Genomic DNA, 21,321 nt, shown 5'->3' with positions numbered 1-21,321 from the left:
ACAGAACAACAATTCATAGTAATTATTAGACAAACGGGAGGCGATGGCCCAATAGTATTATAGTTGGACTGTTAATTCAGAGACCCAGATAACGTTCCGGGGACCTGGGTTCGAATCCTGCCACGGAAATCAATAAAAAAATCTGGAATTAAGAATCTAATGATGACCATGAATCCACCGTCGATGGTCGGGAAAAACCCATCTGGTTCACTTATGCCCTTCAGGGAAGGAAACTACCATCCTTACCTGGTCTGAGAGCTGAAAGTTCACAGTTAAAAGGATTAATATCTAATTTAAATCGTGACAACAGAGTGGAGAAAATGTCACAGAGAATCAAGGAGGATGTAGAAGAAGTGCAAAATGCTATTTTTCAATTTCCACTGTCATCTGATCAAGTGAAGCCCCAGCAATAGGCAAGGTCTGGGATGGGCCGTCTGGGTTTTGAACCAGTGGTGTTTGCACACTTTGCTTATTGCGTTCCGTACTGGGTTTGCTTGGTGGACCTGACATAAGGGGCTTTGCATTATCACTGCTGTCTGAATTGTTGCCATCCAGTGTCTGGCTGCCGTCAGTACCTAATGAAGAGAGAAATGGCGAAATGTCAGTGAATCAAGTTGACGGAGAGTCATTTATAACCAGCTGTCTTATTGTGCTCGGTGCACAGCCCCCATTGATGGCTACATGGCTCACAGTCTCTGCCATGTCACTGTGGCCAGCGATGGGTCAAGGTGACCTGTGCTGAGTCATGTGACCCCTATGGAGGCCACGCTTTCTCCAGTTGCTTGCCCATGCTCCAATAACCAGGCAACAGAACAATGGGGGGAGAAAAACAGGAATTCCAAGACGGCCTTCTCCCAGATCATTCGCAGCTGAGAATCTCTGGGATATCTGTCCAGCATGAGGAGCTGTGGAGACCATACCAGTGTATTGATCTGTAAACCTGGAATACACATCTGTCCAGGGCTGGAAGCTCTGAGGACCACAACAGTGCACTGATCTAGAAACATATGAGGAAAGACTGGATCGATTGTGCTTGTATTCGCTGGAATTTAGAAGAATGAGGGGGGATCTCATGGTAACATATAAAATCCTCATGGGATTGGACAGGCTACATGCAGGAAGAATGTTTCTGATATTGGGGAAGTCCAGAACTAGGGGTCACAGTCTAAAAGTAAGGGCTAAGCCATTCAAGACTGAGAGGAGGAAGAATTTCTTCACTCAGAGAATTGTGAACCTGTGGAATTCTCTGCCACAGAAAGCTGTTGAGGTTAGTTAATTAGATATATGCAAGAGGGAGCTGGACGTGACCCTTGCGGCTACAGGGATCAACGGATATGGTGAGAAGGTGTATTGAATGGTGGTGCGGGGGGGGCTCGAAGAGCCAAATGCCCTACTCCTGCATCTCGTTTTTCTGTTTCCGTGTTTCTAAGATCTCTAGGCACCATGGGGAGCTGTGCAGACCACACTCGTGCATTGATCTATAAACCCGGTCCAGATATCTGTCTGGCATAGGGAGCTGTGTAGACCATGCCAGTCCATTGATCTAGGTAATGTGCAGATATCTGTCCACCATGGGAAGCTCTTCAGGCCACACCAAAGCATTGATCTAGAAACCAAGACAAGATACTTGTCCATCACGGGGAAGGTGTGCAGACCGCCATCCTGCCATTGCAGTGATTTTGGGAGAAAGCCAACCAACTCAGTGCATTCCCTGAGCAACACGGGAGAAGACGGAAACTCATTGTGGAACTCTGCATTCACTGTCAGTGCACCTTCAGTCAGCAAACAGGACATGGCAAAAGCTCCACATTCTCTTATCTGTCTGTCTCTTCTCAGTCCCTTCTCTTCCAGCACTCCCCAGAAACTTCCCAATGCTCCCTTAGATTTGAGATGTACTGTGATGAATCAGACTGGCACTGCCATCATTCCCCAGAACAGACTTTACAAATAATTGCACTAGAATTCAATCCATTGCGAATGTACTCACTGCTTGATGAAGAGTTACTTGCCATAGATCCTAAAGAAATAAAAAATGCACAGCCTCAGTCATCAAGATATTGGTGCGAAGATCGTGCAATCATTGACAAGCTTTGTGAGCAATTGGATTTGTCATGTGGTAAGTCAGAGTAATGGCTGGGTGAAGAAGCAAATTACTGCAGATGCTGCAACTTACTAAAAACAAAAAATGCTGGAAATCACAGCAGGTCCGGCAGCATCCATGAAGAGAGAGAAAGCTAACATTTCGAGGCTAAATGGCTCTTCATCAGAGTCATCTAGAATCGACACATCAGCTTGCTGCCTGACCCACTGTGATTTCCAGCATTCTTTTTTTTCAAATGACTGTGTGAAATTGCTTAGGGATTGCTTTCGTCAGAGTTGCTAACACAGGCAATGGAAATGACTGAAACAAACAGGGATTTGGAGAGTGAGGATATCCAGTACTGAGGGTATGCCACGCTGTCAGAAGGTCAGTCCTGAGGGAGTGCCGCACTGTCGGAGGGTCAGAGCTGAGGGAGTGCCGCACTGTTGGAGGGTCAGTACTGAGGGAGTGCCGCACTGTCAGTGGGTGCATGCTGACGGAGCGCCGCACTGTCGGAGGGTCAGTACTGAAGGAATGCTGCACTGTGGGAGGGTCAATGCTGAGGGAGCGCCGCACTGTCAGTGGATGCATGCTGAGGGAGTGCCACACTGTCAGTGGGTGCATACTGAGGGAATGCCGCACTGTCAGTGGGTGCATGCTGAGGGAACGCTTCTTTGCTAGAGGTGTCGAACTGTGGCAGTGGCTGAGTATTTGAACGGCCACAGCAAGGTAGAGGTACATTTTCTAAAGAGGCCATTTTTTGGATGAGTCATTAGCCTGAGGTGCACTCCAAATAGGGAGAGCGGGCACATGTCACTATGCATTGTGGGTAGTATTGATACCTCAACAGTGTGTATGACAGCTCATTGTTTGGTCAATCGCTGTTAATTGGATCTTGCTGTGTATCAACTCACTGCTCTGATTTCTGCATAACCACATTATTCCCATTGGAAAGGTCTTTACAAGGGTCCTGAAACAGCGAGGCTTTGCTTTAAACTGGATCCCATTCACCAATTGCAAAATGTTGTGCGATGACTGTGACAGATGAATGGAGATCAATAAATCACAACTCTCACCATGACCCAAGCAGTTGGTGACTGTTTTGTTCACTTCATCCTTGTGCTTGCAGTAGTAAACGCCAGCTCCGATGCAGAAAATTAACAGCAAAAGCAGAATGATACAGCCAATCACCAGTGGTACCACACCGCCACCTTTTTCTGAAAGAATAAAGGAACGCATTGAGTCTCAGCCCCTGATGCCCTCATCCCAGCCTGAAATGTCCCAACCCAATGGAATAGCTAAACTTTCTTCTCCTCTGGCCTCCGCAGCTCTGGTCATCATTGCAGTTATCCAGGAGAGAAGTGATGGGTCAAATGCCCTTGAGCCATGGGAGTCCTCAAAGTCACCCAGCACACACCAGGAGTAGGTTCTGAGGGAGCCTAAGGCCATTCCAAGGGATGGAGATGACACTGAATGGGACAGTGATGCAGAAGGATCAGCGTCCCAATGCAAAGGGGTGGGAGAGTTGCAGAGAGTTCAAAGGGCAGCTGAGGCAGGGGTGTGTCCGCAGAGGGTAAATATTTTTGCAGTTCAGACAACAACAAGGACGTTAACTGCTGAGAACGTTCACACTCTTAGCAGTCAGGAAACTGCAGGAAAAGTGAACAATAAAGCTACGTTTCTCTTCTCCCAGCGCATGCAAGGATCCCTTCAGCTTAATCTGAATATGACCCAGGAAAATCACTCCTAATCTCCTCATCATGGAAACCAGTCTTTCCATTCAGGTTGCTCCTAATGCATTCTTATTCCCATTGCATCCTGGCATTCCTAATCCCTGGCTATTTCTAATTCTTCTCCTCCTGAGCTATTCCCATTCCTTCTTCGAGTCATAGAGTCACACAGCACAGAAACAAACCCTTCACTCCTACCAGTCCATGCTGAACATAATCCCAAACTAAACTAGTCCCACCTGCCTGCAGCCAGTCCATATCCCTCCAAGGAGATTGCTGAGCTGGGACAAAGATCAAACTCTACGCTGTTGGTACCAAGGTGTTCCTCACAAAGACTGCATACTGAGTCATGAGAGGAGGCAATGGCTTAGTGATATTATCGCTAGGTTGTTCATCCAGGACACTCAACTAATGACCAGGGAACCTGGGTTCGAATTCCACCACAGCAGATGGTGGACTTTGCGTTCAATAAATATCTGGAATAAAGAGTCTAATGATGACCATGAAACTTGTCAGGGAAAAAGCCATCTGGTTCAACAATGCTCCTTAAGGGAGAGAAAATGTCATCCTATCCCAGTCTGGCCTACATGTGACTACAGAGCCACAGCAATGACTCTTAACTATCCATTTGGACAATCAGAGATGGGTTTGGACAATCAGAAATGGGCAGTAAATGCTGTGGCATTAGCCAGTGATGCCCACATCCTGTAAATGAATAAATAATTGTTTAAAAATGAACATCTTCCAGGACTGCCATCTCCCAGAGAGAGAATCAAACCGGGGATTTCTGGTTCAAAGACAGGGACGCTACCCACTACACCATTCCATTCTTTATTCTTGATGGTCCACATTCCTATTCTATTACATTCCATTCCTTTCCCCGGATTCCCACCATTCCTCACCCAATCGCATTCCGATCACTTATCCCAACTTACTCTCATGCTTTACGCCCACTTGCACCGATTTCTGACCCTGACTTCATTCTCGTTTTTGATACTGGGTTATCCCCATCCGTTCCCCAGTGTATTCCCATTCGGAGCCTATGGGTCAGTCCCATCTCTTACCCCACAGTACCTCCTTCGGTGCAGGCAGGCTGCTGTGTTCAATACGGCACACGTAGTTACAGCCATCGTCATGTTCGATCTGGAAAATTACCCTTATTTGGTAGGTGCCATCGTGATTGGGTAGAATGCCTGTGCTATGGGTGTCAGAGACTGGCTTTCCGTCTGCAAACCAGGTCACATTGATTGATTTTGGGTAAAATCCAGTGACCAGGCAGTGCAGGTTGACATTATGCCCATTCGTGTAGTAGACGTTTGCCTCTGGGACAGCTGGAAAAGAGAGGGGGAGACAGAGAGTGAGAGAGAAAGAGAGAGAGAGAAAGCGACATTCACTTTAACTGTAATGGCTCCCTCTGACTGGTTTTAGTTTCTAATATTGCCTGCAACTATGGTGTAATGAAGAGTACAGTCTCGGGGATCAGTCTACGTGAGAGCCTTAATCAAGTCCCGTTCTCTTGGCAAATCAGTAAATTTACCACCAAAGCCTCTAGCCATCCTCAGTGCTGCTTTCACCTTGATGCAGTTTGGCAGCGTTTGCCTGTTACCAGCTTACTAACAGCTCTGGGATTTTCATGCTCCTCCCTGATGGAGCCGGCCTTGAGAGAAACTGAGTCAAGCTCAGTGTACTGTGCTATGGGCTGTGCACTGTACACTGTTGGCTGTGTCTTGTTTTCTGTGACCTGCGTACAGTATTGTGCTATGTGACATGTGTACTGTGCTGTGTGCAGTGCTCCATACCCTGTGTACTGTGCTGTGTATTGTACTCCATGCCCTGTGTATTTTGTCCTGTGTATTGTGCACAGTACCCTGTGTACTGTGCTGTGTATTGTGCACCACGCCCTGTGTACTGTGTACCGTGCCCTGTATACTGTGCACCGTGGTCTGTGTACTGTGCGGTGTACTGTGCACCATGGCCTGTGTACTGTGCTGTGTCCAGTGCTCCATGCCCCGTGTACACATTTACTGTGCTCTACGCTCTGTGTACACATTTATTGTGCTCTGTGTAGACTGTTTTGTGCTGTGCACTGTGTACACTGTTATGTATCATGTTCTGTGCCCTGTATATTACCTGGGTGGCGGCCTCTGTTCCCTGAACTCTCTGCCCTGTGTGTGTGGATCTTGTATTGACCCAGCTGCAATGATGTCTGCACTGTGCCTGAGCAAGCTGGGGTTTGTCTCTGCATGGTGTGAGCATGCAGGAGAGCGATTTCCATGGATTTTATGGCTGCCTTGTGACAGCATAGTTCGAGTCTGACCTACCTTTGCGATTCAGTACAGCAGCACCTTTACGAAGGTAATTGTTTAACCACTCGATGCAAATCTTCTTTGTGTAGTATCGCTTGTACTCATTGTCACCTGCATTGCTGTTCCACTTTCTCTGGGTAGACTCCGCATAAGGTGAGACTGCAACCCAGGTGCTGTGCTCCAGGTCGAAGCTGATCAGCTCTCGCCCGTTGAAGGCGTAATGCCGTTTTCCAGTGACAGTCCCGTCCTCCAGCTGCTCACAGCCTGAGGTGTACTGCAGGTAGTTCAAACCTAACCACAGCCAGAGCCCAACAGAGATGATGGACACAAGGTTAAACACATCTTCTCTATCACTCCCGACCATACCTCAAACCCTGATTGATATTCAAACACGAGTATTCATTCACTATTACAGTCAGATTGTAAAAACAGTACAGCACAGGAGCAAGCCCTTCGGTCTACCATTTTGGTGCTGACCATAAGGGCCATTAATTGAATGCGCTAACCACTGTCACCAATGAAAGCCAATAGAGTGACACAGTAGCTCAGTGGTTAGCACTGCTGCTTCACAGCACCAGGGACTCAGTTTTGATTCCAGCCTTAGGTGACTGCCTGTGTCGAGTTTACATGCCTGCGTGGGTTTCCGCTGGGTGCTCTGGTTTCCTCCCACAGTCCAAAGACGTGCAGGTTAGACAGATTGGTCATGTTAAATTGTCCTGTAGTGTCCCCAGTTGTGCACGCTAATTGGATTAGCCATGGGAATTGTAGGGTTAGGGGGATGGGGTGGGGCTGGGGAAGGATGCTCTTCAGAGGGTTGGTGTAGACTCAGTGGGCCGAATGGCCTCTATCTGCACTGTAGGGATTCTATGATGCCATTCTAAACTAAGCCCATATGCGTGCATATGGTCCATATTCCTCTATTCCTTCCCTGTGTCTGTGTAAAAAACCTCTTAAATTTTGTTGTTGTATCTGCTTCTACCACCACCCCACCTCCTGCACCCCCCCCCCCTTCCCCCCCCCCCCCACCTACCATCCTTTGCATTAAAAAAACTAGCCTCGTTCACCTTCTTTAAACTTATTCCCTCTCACCTTAACTCTATGTCCCCTAGTATTTGACATTTTCACCATGGGAAAGAGATTGCAACTATCCACGCCTCTCATAACTTTATATACTTCCATCAGATTGCCCCAAGCCTCTGATGCTCTAGCAAAAGCAATCCAAGTTTGTCCAACTTCTTCTTATAGCTAATACACTCTAATCCAGGCAACATCTTGGTAAACCTCTTTTGTACCTTCTCCAAAGCTTCCATATTCTTCTTACAGTCTGGTCACCAGAAATGCATGCATTACTCCAAATGTCATTTGACCAAAGGCTTAAACAGCTGCAACATGAACTGCCAACTTTTATACTCAGTGTCCTGACAGATGAAAGCAAGCATGCCGCGCACCTTCCTTCCCAACTTATCCACTTGTGTTCCACCTTCAGGAAGCTAAGGACTTGCACCCCAAGATCCCTCTGTATATCAATGCTCCTAAACTTTTACTGTATACTTTCCTCTTGCACTTGACCTCCTAAAATGCATCACCTCATACTTGTCTGGATTACACTCCATCTGCCATTTCTCTGCCTAACTTTCCAAATGATCTATATCCTAACTGTATCCCTTGACAACCTTCCTCAATATCCATAACACCACCAATTTTCGAGTCATCTGAAAACTTACTAATCAGACCACCTATCTTTCATCCAATATTAGAAACAGGTCTCAGCACCGAGCCTTGCAGAGCACTGCTGGTCACAGGTCTACAGTCAGAAAAATACCGCTCCATAACAACTCTCTGTCTTCCAAGGCCAAGTCAATTTTGCACCCTAATTGCCAACACACTATGGATCCCAAGCGACTTAATCTTCTGGATCATCATTCTGGACCATGTGCAACCTTGTCACATACTTTAGTGAAGTCCATGCAAACAATATCCACGCCCTATCCTCAACAATCATCTCTGTCACTTTCTTGAGACTTCAATTGAATTTGTGAGACAAGACTTCCCACGCACAAAGCCATGCTGACTATCCCTTCTAAGTCCATTCCTTTTCTAACCCCTTAGAATCTTCTCCAATGATTTCGCTATCAATGATGTAAAGCTCACCAGCTTATAATTTCCTGGACAATCCCTTTGCCCTTCTTAAAAAAAAAGAACAACACTGACTCTTCCAGTCTTCTGGGACCTTGCCTGTGGCTAAAGAGCATACAAAGATCTCTGTCAAGGCCCCAGCAATCTCCTCCCTTGCCTCCCTCAGTATTCTCCGGGTAGATCCCATCAGGCTCTGGGAACCTATCTAAATTAATGTTTTTCAAGACACCCAACACCTCCTCCTTCTTGATATCGATATGACCCAGAATATCAACCTAACCCTCCTCAATCATATACCCCTCCCTAAACTTACCATCATCCATGCCCTTCTCCTTGGCAAATACTGATGAACAGTACTCAATAAGGACCTCACCCACTTGCCCTGGTTCCATGCATAGATTCTCTCTTTGTCTGTCAGTGAACCTACTCTTTCCCTAGTTACCCTCTTGTTGCATATATATGTGTAAAATGCCTTGGGACTCTCCTTAATCCTACTTCACAAGGACCTTTCTTGGCCCCTTCTAGCCCTCCTAATTTCTTGTTTAAGTTCTTTCCTGCTTCTTTTATATTCCTAAGCCTTACATATGCTTCTTATTTCTTTCTCACGAAACTTCTAATATCTCTTGTCATCCAGGGTTCCTGAATCTTGCCATCCTTATCTTTCAATGTCACAGGTACAAGCTCGTCCTGAACTCTGATCAACTTGCCTTTAAAAGGCTCCCTCATTTCAGATGGGAATTTATCCTTCAACAGCCACACCCAATTTAATTTCTCTAGTTCCTTCCTAATACTTGTTGTAATTAACCTCCCTCAATATATTTCATCCGAGGACCAGTTTTACCCTTATCTAAAACGATCTTAAAACTTATGGAATTATGATCACTGTTCCTAAAATGCTTCACCACAGAGAATGTGATCACTTATCCCGGCTCATTCCTCAATAAAAAATGTAGCACAGCCTTTCCCCAGTTGGACTATCTACATATCGTTTCAAGAAACCCTCCTGGCTGTATGGAACAAATGTGCCGGTGCCAAGGGAAAATCATGCAACATGCCTCAATGACTACTGCCCAGTGGCACTGACCTCTGTAATTATGAAGTATTTCAAGAGGTTAGTCATGGTTCACATCATCTCCAGCCTCCCAAACTGCCTTGTTCATTTGTAATTCACCTGTCAATGCAACAGGCCCACAGCAAATGCCATCTCCTTGGCCCTACACTCATCCCTGGAACATTGGATAACAAGGATACCTATATCAGGCTCCTATTTATTGACTACAATTCCACCTTCAACGTCACAATTCCTAACAAACGCATCTCTAAACTCTGAGACCTAGGTCTTGGCCCACTCCTCTGTAACTGGATCCTCAACATCCTGATCCATGGACTGCAATCAATAAGAATAGGGGACAACACTTCCTCCACCATAATCCTCAACACGGTTGCCCCACAAGGCTAGGTACTCAGCCCCCTATGATACTCCTTATACACTCACGACTGTGTGGACAAATTCTGATGCAACTCCATTTACAGGTTTGCTGACAACACCACTATTGTAGGTCAGATCACAAATAATGATGAGACTGAATACGGGAAAGAGATTGAGTGTTTAGCAGCATGACGTAAAGACAATAATGTCTTCATCAACCTCAGCAAAATGAAGGAACTGGTCACTGACTCCAGGAAGCAGAGTGGAGGGCACACCCCTGTCTACATCAATGGTGCTAAGGTAGAGATGGTCGAGAGCATCATGTTCCTAGGAGTGATGGTCACTAACAACCTGTCCTGGTCCACCCATATCGATATGGCGGTCATGAAAGCGCAACAACATCTCTGCTTCCTCGGGGAGGCTAAGGAAATTTGGCAAGTCCACAAGGAATCTTACTAATTTTTATGGATGTACCATAGAAAGCATCTAATCTGGATGCATCACAGCATGGTATGGCAACTGCTCTGCCCAAGATCGCAAGAAATCACAGAGTATCATGAACACAGCCCAGTCCATCATGCAAACCAGCCTTCCATCCATTGACTCCATCTATACTTCCCGCAAAACAACATTTTTCACTGTATCTTAGTACATGTGACAGCAATAAATCAATCAATCAAATTTTGTCCCATTCAACCCCTACCTCACCACGGATCCCAAGTGTCAAAATCTTTTGGACCAGTCTACCATTTGTGACCTTGTCAAATGCTTTCGTGAAGTCTATGCAGACAATATCCACTGCTCTACCCTCAACAATCATCTTTGTTTCTTCCTCAAAAAACCCAATTGAATTTGTGAGACAAGACTGCCCCTGCATAAAGCCATGCTGGAAGTAAGGGAGTCCCAGTCAATATTGGGGAAGATAAAATCACCCACCTTTTCAGACCTGCTGTTTTTTTAAATATCTTTCCATGATTTGCTTAAATATCTGTTTCCTGCTGGCCTAAGGGAGGCCTGTAGTATAACCCCATCATAATCAATGTACCTTTCTCATTCCCGAGTTCTACCCATATAGTCTCGCTGGATGAAGCCTCCAAGATGCCCTCTCTCAGTGCAGTTGTACCTTGTCCTTAATCAGTAATGCAACAACCCCATCCCTTTTACATTCCTAAGGTTTTAGAGTAAATTCGTAGCTCGGGTTGTGGGTGTTGTGGTTTGTTGGCTCGCCGAGCTGGTGTTACATTCCTCTCTATCATGACAGAAACATTTAAACCCTGGAATATTGAGCTGCAAGTCCCGTCCTTCTCTGAACCAAGTTTCTGTGATGACTGTAATATCACAGCACCATGTACTAATCCAGGCTCCAAGCTCATCTACCTTACCTGTTATACTCGTTGCACTAACATGATTATATGTTCACCATTACAGATCTCCCTGAGGACCTGGGTCACGCACTGACAGGAGTACATATACACCATCACAGATTTCCCTACGGATCTGGGTTACAAACTGACAGAAGTGTATATTCACCAGTAAAGATCTCTTGTGGCCTGGGTTTCACACTAACATGAAAATGTGTTCAACATGACAAATTTCTTGTGGCCTGGGTGATACCCTAACGCAAGAATATGTCTACCCATTGCAGCCCTCCTGTGAACCTGGATTACACTCTAACACAAGCATGTGTTCACCATTACAACCCTCCCATGAACCTGGGTCACACTCTAACATGAGTATTTCATAGATCATAGAATAGATCATAGAATCCCTACAGTGTGGAAACAGGCTCTTCGGCCCAACAAGTCCACACAGACCCTCGCAGCATCCCACCCAGACCCATCCCCCTAATCTACACATCCCTGAACACTGTGGGAAATTTAGCATGGCCAATCCACCTAACCTGCACGTCTTTGGACTGTGGGAGGAAACCGGAGCACCCGGAAGAAACCCACGCAGACACGGGGAGAATGTGCAAACTCCACACAGACAGTCGCCCGAGGCTGGAAACGAACCCCGGTCACTGGTACTGTGAAGCTCACTGAACCACCATGCCGCCCCAACACTCTGTGAACACGTGCCACTCTGTAACCCATGTGTGCACTAACCTGTTTCACTGCTGTTTGTTCTCCTTGTTGCTATCCGCACATTGGCGAGGCACAGTTTCTCTCGGTCGATCAATCTCTGTGTCTCCTGTTCCCAATATTGATCGTCCAGTGATGTCCGCATCCATGACTGCCGAGGGATATCCTTCTTGCTAATGCTGTCATAGTAGGTTATCTGGACACCATCCAAAACTCCAACATGAATGAATTCAGGAAAGTCCCCACTGTTCAGCATCGAGGTGTAGTAATACCTCAGAGAGTGTGACTCTGTCAAATATAAAAACCAAATCTATCTCAGTGAAGACAATAAGACCACGAGACTTAGGAGCACAGGTGATCCATTCAGCCCATCGAGTCTGCTTTGCCATTCAATGAGATCATGGCTGATCTGATAGTCCTCAAATCCTCTTTCCTAGCTATTCCCCCATAACACTTGATTCCCTGACTGATTCAAAGTATGTTTACCTCAGCCTTGAAAATTCTTGACAAGCCAGCCACTACTTCCCACAGACTCACCACCCGCTGACAGGAAAATGACTTCAACTCTAAATGTGCGATCCCTCATTCTGAGATTATTCCCTCCAAGGGGAAACAACCTTTCTGCATCTCCCCTGTCAAAGCCCTGAAAAATCTTGTATGTTTCAATAAGATCAGCTTTCATCCTCCTAAACTCCAATGAGTACAGGCCCAACTTATTCAACCTCTCCTCGTAACCCAGTCCCTTCAATCCCGTTACCAGCCTTGCGAACCTTTTCTAGACTACCTCCAATGCCAGCACATCTATCCTCACATAAAGGGCCCAAAGCTGTTCACAGTATTCCAACAGTGGTCTGACTGGTGCCCAATATAGTTTTACCAAAATCTCCCGCATTTTATACTCCATTATCATTGACATAAAAGCCAACATTCTATATGGTTTCTCTAATATCCGCTGAACTTACAAGCCATTTTTGTGATTTATACACAAGGACTCTCAAATCTCACTGTGCTGTAATTTTCTGCAGTCATTCTCCATTTAAATAATATTCAGCTCCTCAATTCTTCCTGCCAAAGTGAATTACTTCATATTTTCCCACAATACATTCTATCTGCCATGCTTCTTCCCACTCAGTTAACCTGTTTATATCTCTTATTGGCTTTTTGTATCAGCCTTCGCACTTGCCTTCCCACTTATTTTTGTGCCATCCACACACTTGACTACATATGTTCATTTTCCTCATCCAATTCATGAACATATATTGTAAGTAATTGTGGCCCCAGCACAGATCCCTGATGCATTCCACAAGTTATAGGTTGCCATCAAGAAAATACCCCCTTTTACCCCAACTCTCTGACTTCTATTAGTTAGTCAATCCTATATCCATGCAAATGTACTGCCTCCAACATCAAGGACACTTATCTTGTTATGTAACTTAGTTTGTGGCACTTAGTCAAGTGTCTTCTGAAAATCCAAGTTTATTACATCAACTATTTTGCTTTTATCTATCCTGCTTATTACTTCTTCAATGAATTTGTATAAATTTGTCAGGCATGATTTCCCCTGACTCTGCTCAATCATATCATATGTTTTGAAATGCTCTGCTATTACATCCTTTCAAATAGACTCTAATATTTCCCTAATATCAAACATTAAAGCTAACTGGCCTATAAATATCTGTCTTTTTCCTCTCTTTCCTTCTTAAATAGAGGTGTTTGGCAGTTTTCCAATCCACTGGGACATTTCCAAATCAAAGAAGTCGTAGAAGATTCTGGCCAGTGCATTGACTATCTCTGTAGCTACTTCCTTCAGTATCCTCAGATGCATCCCATCAGGTCCATGGGACTTAATGATCTTTAGCCCCATTATTTTTCCCACCAATTTTTTCCTCCATTGAAAGGCATTTATGTCCTCTCCTCCTTTTGTCACTTGATTATTTTGTAATTTTGGAATGTTATTAGTATCTTCTACTGTCAAGATGGATGGAAAGTATTTATTCAGCTCCTCTATCATTTCCTGGTTCCCCTGTATTATTTCCCCAGCCTCCTTCTCCTAGGGACCTACGATCACTTTCTCTTCCTTTCAGATATTTAAATTAGCTCTTGCTGTCTGTTTTCCTATTACTTTCAAGTTTACCCTCAAATTTTATCTTCTCCCTCTTTATTAATTTCTTGGTCATCTTTTGTTGGTTTTTAAAATATTCCCAATCCTCTGGCTTGCCACTAACCTTTGCCACATTTAACTTACATTTATTTTTATTTTGATGCCTTCCTTAACTTCCCTGGTTAACCATGGTTGGTTTGTCCCCTTCCTAAAATCCATTTCTACCCATTGGGATATATCTTTGCTGTGAGGCTCTAAACTATTTTCTGAAAAATCGGCCATTTTTCCTCAACAAACTTAGCACCAAATTTCTTTCCCAGCTCATTCCAGCCAACTCTGCCCTTATTTCTTTCTAACTACCCTTATTTACAGTTGTTTCTGACCCAAGTTCCTCCCTCTTAAACTGAACGTTAAATTCTACTTATTTTGACTCTAACAGCATTTATTAAACCTGCCTCCCTGCACATTACCAGATCCAGCCTCTAGATTAGCCTCTAGGAATTCCCATGCATGTCTATGTTTGGCTTGGGCTACGATGGTTACATTGTCCCAGTTAAACTGATGGCCTTCATTGTACGAGTGTACCGATATTAGGAAAGGTTCGTCGTGTTGTTTTGCTGCTAGCTGATGTTTGTGCATTCTGATGGTTAGTTTCCTTCCTGTCTGTCCAATTTAATGTTTGTGGCATTCGTCGTGTGGTATTTTTTAAACTACGTTGGCTCTGCACGTTGTGGGAATGGGGCCTTTAATCCTTGTGAGTGTTTGTCATAGAGTGGCTGTGGGTTGTTGGCAACTCTGGCAACATTTTGTATGTTTTCTGAGCCCTTTGAAATTTCACAACATCTTTCCTATAGCAGGGAGACCTGAATTGAACATAGTATTCCAAAAGTGGCTTAACTAATGCCCCGTGCAGCCACAGGATGACCTCCCAACTCCTATACTCAATGCACAGACCAATAGTAGCAAGTGTACCAAACACCTGCTTCACTACTCTGCCTACCTCCAACTCCACTTTCAAGGAACAATGAACCTGCACTCTGAGGTCTCTTTGTCCGGCAGCACTTCTGTCTTAAAGTTTCAGGAATATCCTACAGCAATCTTGCAGTTTCAGTTTGACACTTCCAGAGAAAAAAGGATGTTTCTACACAAAGTTAGGAACATAAGAAAGGAGGGACGCAGGAAGGCCAGTACTGAGTACGGTGCAACACTGTTCAAGGGTCACTACTATGGGAATGCTACACTCTCAGGGGAGCAGTACAGAGGGAACACCGCATTGTCATAATATCAGTACAGTGGGAATGTTAAATAAAAAAAAATCAAATCCCAGATTGCGGATATCAGAAACAAAAACAGAAATTGCTGGTAAAACTCAGCAGGTCTGGACAGGAAGCAGAGTTAAACTTTCGGGTCCAGGGACCCTAATTCAGAACTTTGAATGCTGCCAGACTTCCTACAGTGGGAATGTTACAGTATCAAAGGAACAACATTGACAAACTGCAATGCTGGCAGAGGCTCAGTACTGAGGGAGCACTGCATTGTTGGATGGTCAGTATTGTGGGAATGCTACAGTGGCAGAGAGACAAAACTAAGGGAACACTGCACTGTCAAAGGTCAGTTCTGAGTAAATAGTTACACTGCAGGAGTGTCAGTCCTGTAGGAATGCTGCAGTGTCAGAGCGACAGTACTGAGTATGTGTTACACTGTCGAAGGGTCAGTACTATGGGAATGTTACACTGTCAAAGGGAAACTGTTAAGTGCTACTCTTGGAGGGGGTTGGCACCATTGGAGGTGTGGCCCTTCAGATGACAACAGTGACTGTGCTCATCTAGATGCCTTTTAAATGTTTTAATTGTACGAGCTTCTACCACTTCCTCTGGCAGCTCATTTACAAAAACACTTCCTTGAACATAAGGAGCAGTGGATCGGGCCTGTTGAAATACGCTCATCTGCAGCATTTCCTGCAGCGTCCAATAACAGCCTCATGCACACTGTCAAACATGTTCCTCCGCTCATTTTTCTATTGGCCTTTTTAGTACCTGAACTTTCGTTTCTCAGAAAAATCCTTCTGCTTCTTTATTGTTTCATTTATTTCTCCCATTATCACGTGCATTTTGTATTTGCAGATACTTACTTTGACTTTGGACTAGGCCTTGCCCTATATGTGGACTTTGGCTCTACAAGTGGAATTCTTATCCTTTAATGGAATTATTTCAATCTTGTATTCCTCAAGACTTCTCCTCTTGTTTTTTTCCCCCTATCAATCCATCCCTGACACCTCAGAGAAGTTGAAGCAGTTCAGTTGTTGGGGGGAAATCCGCCCTTCTACATAAATTCAATGCTTTGATTTATGTGCCACCACATCTCCAGCTTACAAATTCTCCCCTTAAGGGCATGGTGTAAATTATTTCTGTTTCATCAGATCATGACCACAACCTGCTCCCTTGTCATGTTCAAAACACATTGAAAGATGGGCCAAGGAAGATTCCAAAAGTTCAGAAATTCTCCCACAGCGTGATTTTTCCTTTAATTCACCACATCAATGTATTGGTTTAAATAAAATATCCTCCTCCTCCCCGCAGTATTTACTAGATTTTAGACCAGGACAGGTGAAGCTGTTTGGCTTCTCCCAATCGATGTGAAATTAAAATTGTCCATTGGAACCATTTCCCATTTGCTCCGAGCTTTTCTGATCTCGGGGTTTCTAATCCTGCTGTCAGGAGACCTGGACCCATCTGAGTCTCCCAGGCTGTGCTGCCTTCAATGTATAAAATATCAGGCTGGCTGTAAAACAGGCGGCTGGTCAAACATCCCTCACTCAAACTCTCACCATGAGATTCACATTCACTCCAGAGAGAGAGAGGGAGAGAATGGAAATAAATTCTGTACTTACCAGGGGAGACCCAGGAAAAACACAGGGAGATGGAGAAAAGGATCAGCAACATTCTGGGAATCCACAGTCCCAGTTTCATTCAGGGATAGGGAATAAAACACCCTGAGGGCGAACAAAACAAGTGCTGTTAATAAACTTGAAAACAACAGCAAAGTTTATCGAAGCACCATTCCTTGTTGCAACATCGACCATTTCCTGATTGCGGTATCAGTAACCGGTCAGACTCCAAAAAAAAACATCCAATTAGGCAGTTGCTCGTCATCAGTTACTGGGATAACAAGGTGTAGAGCTGGATGAACACAGGCCAAGCCGCATCATAGGAGCAGGAAGACCGACGTTTCGGGTCTAGACCCTTCTTCAGAAATCTCAGATTCTCCAGCATCTGCAGTTCCTACTATCTCTGATACCAGTTACTGGGAAGTCGTTTCTCAGTTTACTGTTCGGAAAGCGAAACAGAATTACTCACATATTGCCTCTTCACACACACGTAAACACACACAAAGGTGAATCTACGGGGTGAATCTGTATTTGCAGATACATTCTATTTTCTTCAAAAAACACACAATTTATAGACGGTCAGTCAATGTGGCATTTTATAAATTCCTATTTTAGAAATAAAACCAGTCTGACTCCATACCAAAACACAAACAGGTTCTAAACAAGGTCTCACACCTAACACGCATTGTCTGACCTAAAATATCATCTCTTTACACTGATAAAACCTATAGTTCCCTCAGTACAGTGACTTGAAAGAAATTTGGGGATTAACATATACATATTAATCAATTAAACAATTAGTTCTAACTGATTAAAGATTTAACAGCATCTTAGATTTGTTTAATACATCCTCATCCCAATTGTGTGACCCTTTGATCTTTTACTTATGAATTCTGTGCTCTGTGTACTTCTTTCTCACTTCACCTGACAATGGGGCTATGCTCCGAAAGCTTGTGTTTTCAAATTAACTTGTTGGACTATAACCTAGTGTTGTATGATTTCTGATTTTGGCCATCTCAGTCCAACACCAGCACGTCCACATCACGTTTCTTTCAGGCAGTGATAAACAAAGAATAAAGAACAAAAAAAATTACAGCACAGGAACAGGCCCTTTGGCCCTCCAAATCTGCACTGACATGCTGCCCATTGCAACTAAAACCCCCTACCCTTCTACGGACTGTATCCCTCTATTCCACCTCACGTCTTTTCAGGGGAATTTTACAAAACAAAGTACCAAACTACATTTTCTCAATTTCAATTCCCCCTGTTACCAAGGGTGAGCCACAGGGCGAATGGGGTCTCTGATAATTCCGGGTAAAATACTGAATTGCTCCGACATTGCCTTCTGCAGGATTTCTTTACCGTGCTCAGTGAATGCCACCAGGTGGATTGGAAAGATCAATGGGCTGATAAACACCCTGTTTGGTCAGATTATGACCTCGGGGCAACAAATCCTGGAGCGGAACAAGCAAAAAAGCAGAAATTGCTGGAGAAACTCAGCAGGTCTGACAGTATCTGTGGATAGAAAACCCTTTTTCAGAACTGGCTTGGTGACAAAGAGCTTTTTGAAGAGAGATGGAAAGGTGTGGGTGGGGGAGTGAGTTAGATCCCAGCGAACTGAAGGTACAGCCCTGAATTTAATATGGGATGATCGAGATGCCAGAATGAGATGGGTGCAGATATCTAAGATGGTTTGGGACCCAGAGGGAATCACAGGAACTGCCAGGTAAAGGTGTGGAAGGATTTGAAACCCAGGATGAGATGTTTATAATCTGGATGTTGTTTACTGGGAACCAATGTAAGTCAGTGATTAAGGGGGTGAGTGAGGAGCCGAACTTAGCAACCTGTCTCAAAATTAGACAATTCATTAGGTGTAAATTAGTGGAGTGGTTCGTGTACAGAGAGCCCAGTGCGGGTTAATGGAGCGGGTCGTGTACAGAGAGCCCAGTGCGGGTTAATGGAGCGGGTCGTGTACAGAGAGCCCAGTGCGGGTGTTAATGGAGTGGGTCATGTACAGAGAGCCCAGTGTGGGTGTTAATGGAGTGGGTCATGTACAGAGAGCCCTGTGTGAGCGTTAGTGCAGTGGGTCATGTACAGAGAGCCCTGTGTGAGCGTTAGTGCAGTGGGTCATGTACAGAGAGCCCAGTGTGGGTGTTAATGGAGCTGGTTGTGTACAGAGAGCCCTGTGTGAGTGTTAATGCAGTGGGTAGAGTACAGAGAGCCCTGTGTGAAGGTTAATGCAATGGGTCATGTACAGAGAGCCCTGTGTGAGTGTTACATAAGAACTAGGAGCAGGAGTAGGCCGTCTGGCCCTTCAAGCCTGCTCCGCCATTCAATAAGATCATGGCTGATCTTTTTGTGGACTCAGATCCACTTACCCGCGTTCTCACTGTATCCCTTAATTCCTTTATTGTTCAAAAAAAACTACCTTTTTTTTAAAAACATTTACTGAAGTAGCGTCAACTACTTCACTGGGCAAGGAATTCCATAGATTAACAACCCTCTGGGTGAAGAAATTCCTTCTCAATTCAGTCCTAAATCTGCTCTCTCTAATCTTGAGGCTATGCCCTCCTGTCCTAGCTTCACCTGCCAGTGGAAACATCCTCTCTGTTAATGCAGTGGGTCATGTACAGAGAGCCCAGTGTGAGCGTTAATGCAGTGGGTCATGTACAGAGAGCCCTGTGTGAGCGTTAATGCAGTGGGTCATGTACAGAGAGCCCAGTGTGGGTGTTCATGGAACGGGTTGTGTACAGAGAGCCTGTGTGAGCGTTAATGCAGTGGTTAGAGTACAGAGAGCCCTGTGTCCTCCTGCCAGTGTGACTCCCTCCCCTCACTCTCCTTTAGTGTGACTCCCTCCTCTCCTTCTCCTCCAGTTACTGTGACTCCCACCCCTCACTCTCCTCCAGTTACTGTGACTCCCACCCCTCACTCTCTGTTAGTGTATCTACCTCCTCAAATCTCCTCCTGTTAATGTGACTCCCTCCCCTCACCCTCCTGTTTATGTGAATCCCTCCCCTCAACCTGGTACTGTTAGTATTACTCCCTGCCCCGGTCTCCACGTCTTAGTGTGACTCCCTTCCATCATTGTCCCCCTGTCATTGTGACTCCCTCTCCTCTTGTCAGTGTGACTCCCTCCCCTCACTCTCTTCCTGTTAGTGTGACTCACTCCACCAATCCCCTCCTGAGAGTGATAACCACCTCGGACTCTCTATGTGTTAGTGTGACGCGTTTCCCTCAGTCTCCGTTAGGGTGACTCCCTCCTCTCAGTCTCTGTTAGTGTGACTCCCTCCTCTCAGTCTCGTTAGTGTGACTCGCTTCCCTCACTCTCCGTTAGTGTCACTCCCTCCCCTCACTCTCCATTAGAGTGACTCCCTCCACTCACTCTCCGTTAGTGTTACACCCTCCCCTCACTCTCCGTTAGTGTGACTCCCTCCCCTCACTCTCCGTTAGAGTGACTCCCTCCCCTCACTCTCTGTTAGTGTGACTCACTGCCCCTCACTCTCCGATAGTGTGACACCCTCCCCTCACTCTCTGTTAGAGTGACTCCCTCTCCTCACTCTCCGTTAGTGTGACACCCTCCCCTCACTCTCCATTAATGTGACTCCCTGCCCTCACTCTCTGTTAGAGTGACTCCCTCCCCTCACTCTCTGTTAGAGTGACTCCCTCCACTCACTCTCCGTTGGTGTGACTCGCTTCCCTCATTCTCCATTAGTGTCACACCGTCCCCTCACTCTCCGTTAGTGTGACTCGCTTCCCTCACTCTCTGTTAGTGTCACACCCTCCCCTTACTGTCCGTTAGAGTGACTCCCTTTCCTCACTCTCCGTTAGTGTGACTCCCTCCCCTCACTCTCTGTAAATGTGACTCCCTGCTCAACTCTCTTCTTGTTAACGTGACTCCCTCCCCTCACTCTCTGTTAATTTGACTCCCTGCTCAACTCTCCTCAACTGTTAAGGTGACGACCTACCCTCACAATCCTGTTATAGTGAGTCCCTCCCCTCAATCTCACCCTGTTAGTGTGACTCCCTCCTCTCACTCGTCTGCTGTCAATATGACTCTATCCCCTCACTCTCCTTGTGCTATTGTGACACCCTCACCTCAAATCTCTGTCAGTGTGGCTCCCTTCTCTCACTCTCCTCCTGTTAGTGTGACTCCTGGCCTTCACTCTCCTGTTCGTGTGACACATTTCCCTCACCCTATTCCAGTCAGTGTGACTCCCACCACTCGACCTCTGTTAGTGTGACTCCCTCCCAACACACTGCTCCAGTCAATGTGACTTCCTCCTCTCCTGTTAGTGTGACTCCCTTCCCTCATTCTCCTGTTCGTGTGACTCCCTCCCCTCACTCTCCTTGTATTAGTGTGGCTCCTTCCCCTCACTCTATGTCAGTTCAACTGCCTCCTCAAATCTCCTCCTGTTTTCGTGACTCCTTCCCTCACTCTCCTGTTAGTATGACTCCCTCCCCTCACTCTCCTGTTCATGTGGCTCCCTCCCCTCACTCTCCTGTTCATGTGACTCCCACCCCTCTCTCTCATCCTGTTAAAGTGACTCCCTCTCCTCACTCTCCTGTCCATG

The 21,321-nt window shown here is 45.5% G+C and overlaps 1 protein-coding gene across 1 annotated transcript in view; it reads right to left on the bottom strand.

Annotated features, from left to right (window-relative positions):
• The window catches only part of LOC109923802, a 46,681-nt gene extending 29,739 nt beyond the window's left edge, over nucleotides 1-16,942 (bottom strand). The window contains exons 1-8 of the mRNA XM_048616469.1: nucleotides 16,754-16,942; nucleotides 11,787-12,050; nucleotides 6,132-6,407; nucleotides 4,875-5,141; nucleotides 3,157-3,297; nucleotides 1,988-2,017; nucleotides 365-575; nucleotides 247-258 (exon numbers count right to left, since the gene is read on the bottom strand). Of these exons, the coding sequence (XP_048472426.1) occupies nucleotides 247-258; nucleotides 365-575; nucleotides 1,988-2,017; nucleotides 3,157-3,297; nucleotides 4,875-5,141; nucleotides 6,132-6,407; nucleotides 11,787-12,050; nucleotides 16,754-16,832 (1,280 nt within the window). The 5' untranslated portion in view covers nucleotides 16,833-16,942. The remainder of the gene's footprint in view (nucleotides 1-246; nucleotides 259-364; nucleotides 576-1,987; nucleotides 2,018-3,156; nucleotides 3,298-4,874; nucleotides 5,142-6,131; nucleotides 6,408-11,786; nucleotides 12,051-16,753) is intronic.
• Between the last annotated feature and the right edge of the window lie 4,379 nt (nucleotides 16,943-21,321).

Source organism: Rhincodon typus, chromosome 35, assembly GCF_021869965.1.
Source record: "Rhincodon typus isolate 14 chromosome 35, sRhiTyp1.1, whole genome shotgun sequence".
Classification (NCBI taxonomy): domain Eukaryota; kingdom Metazoa; phylum Chordata; class Chondrichthyes; order Orectolobiformes; family Rhincodontidae; genus Rhincodon; species Rhincodon typus.
The sequence above is the reverse complement of the archived record's forward strand: the minus strand, read 5'-3'. Positions and strand labels throughout refer to the sequence as shown.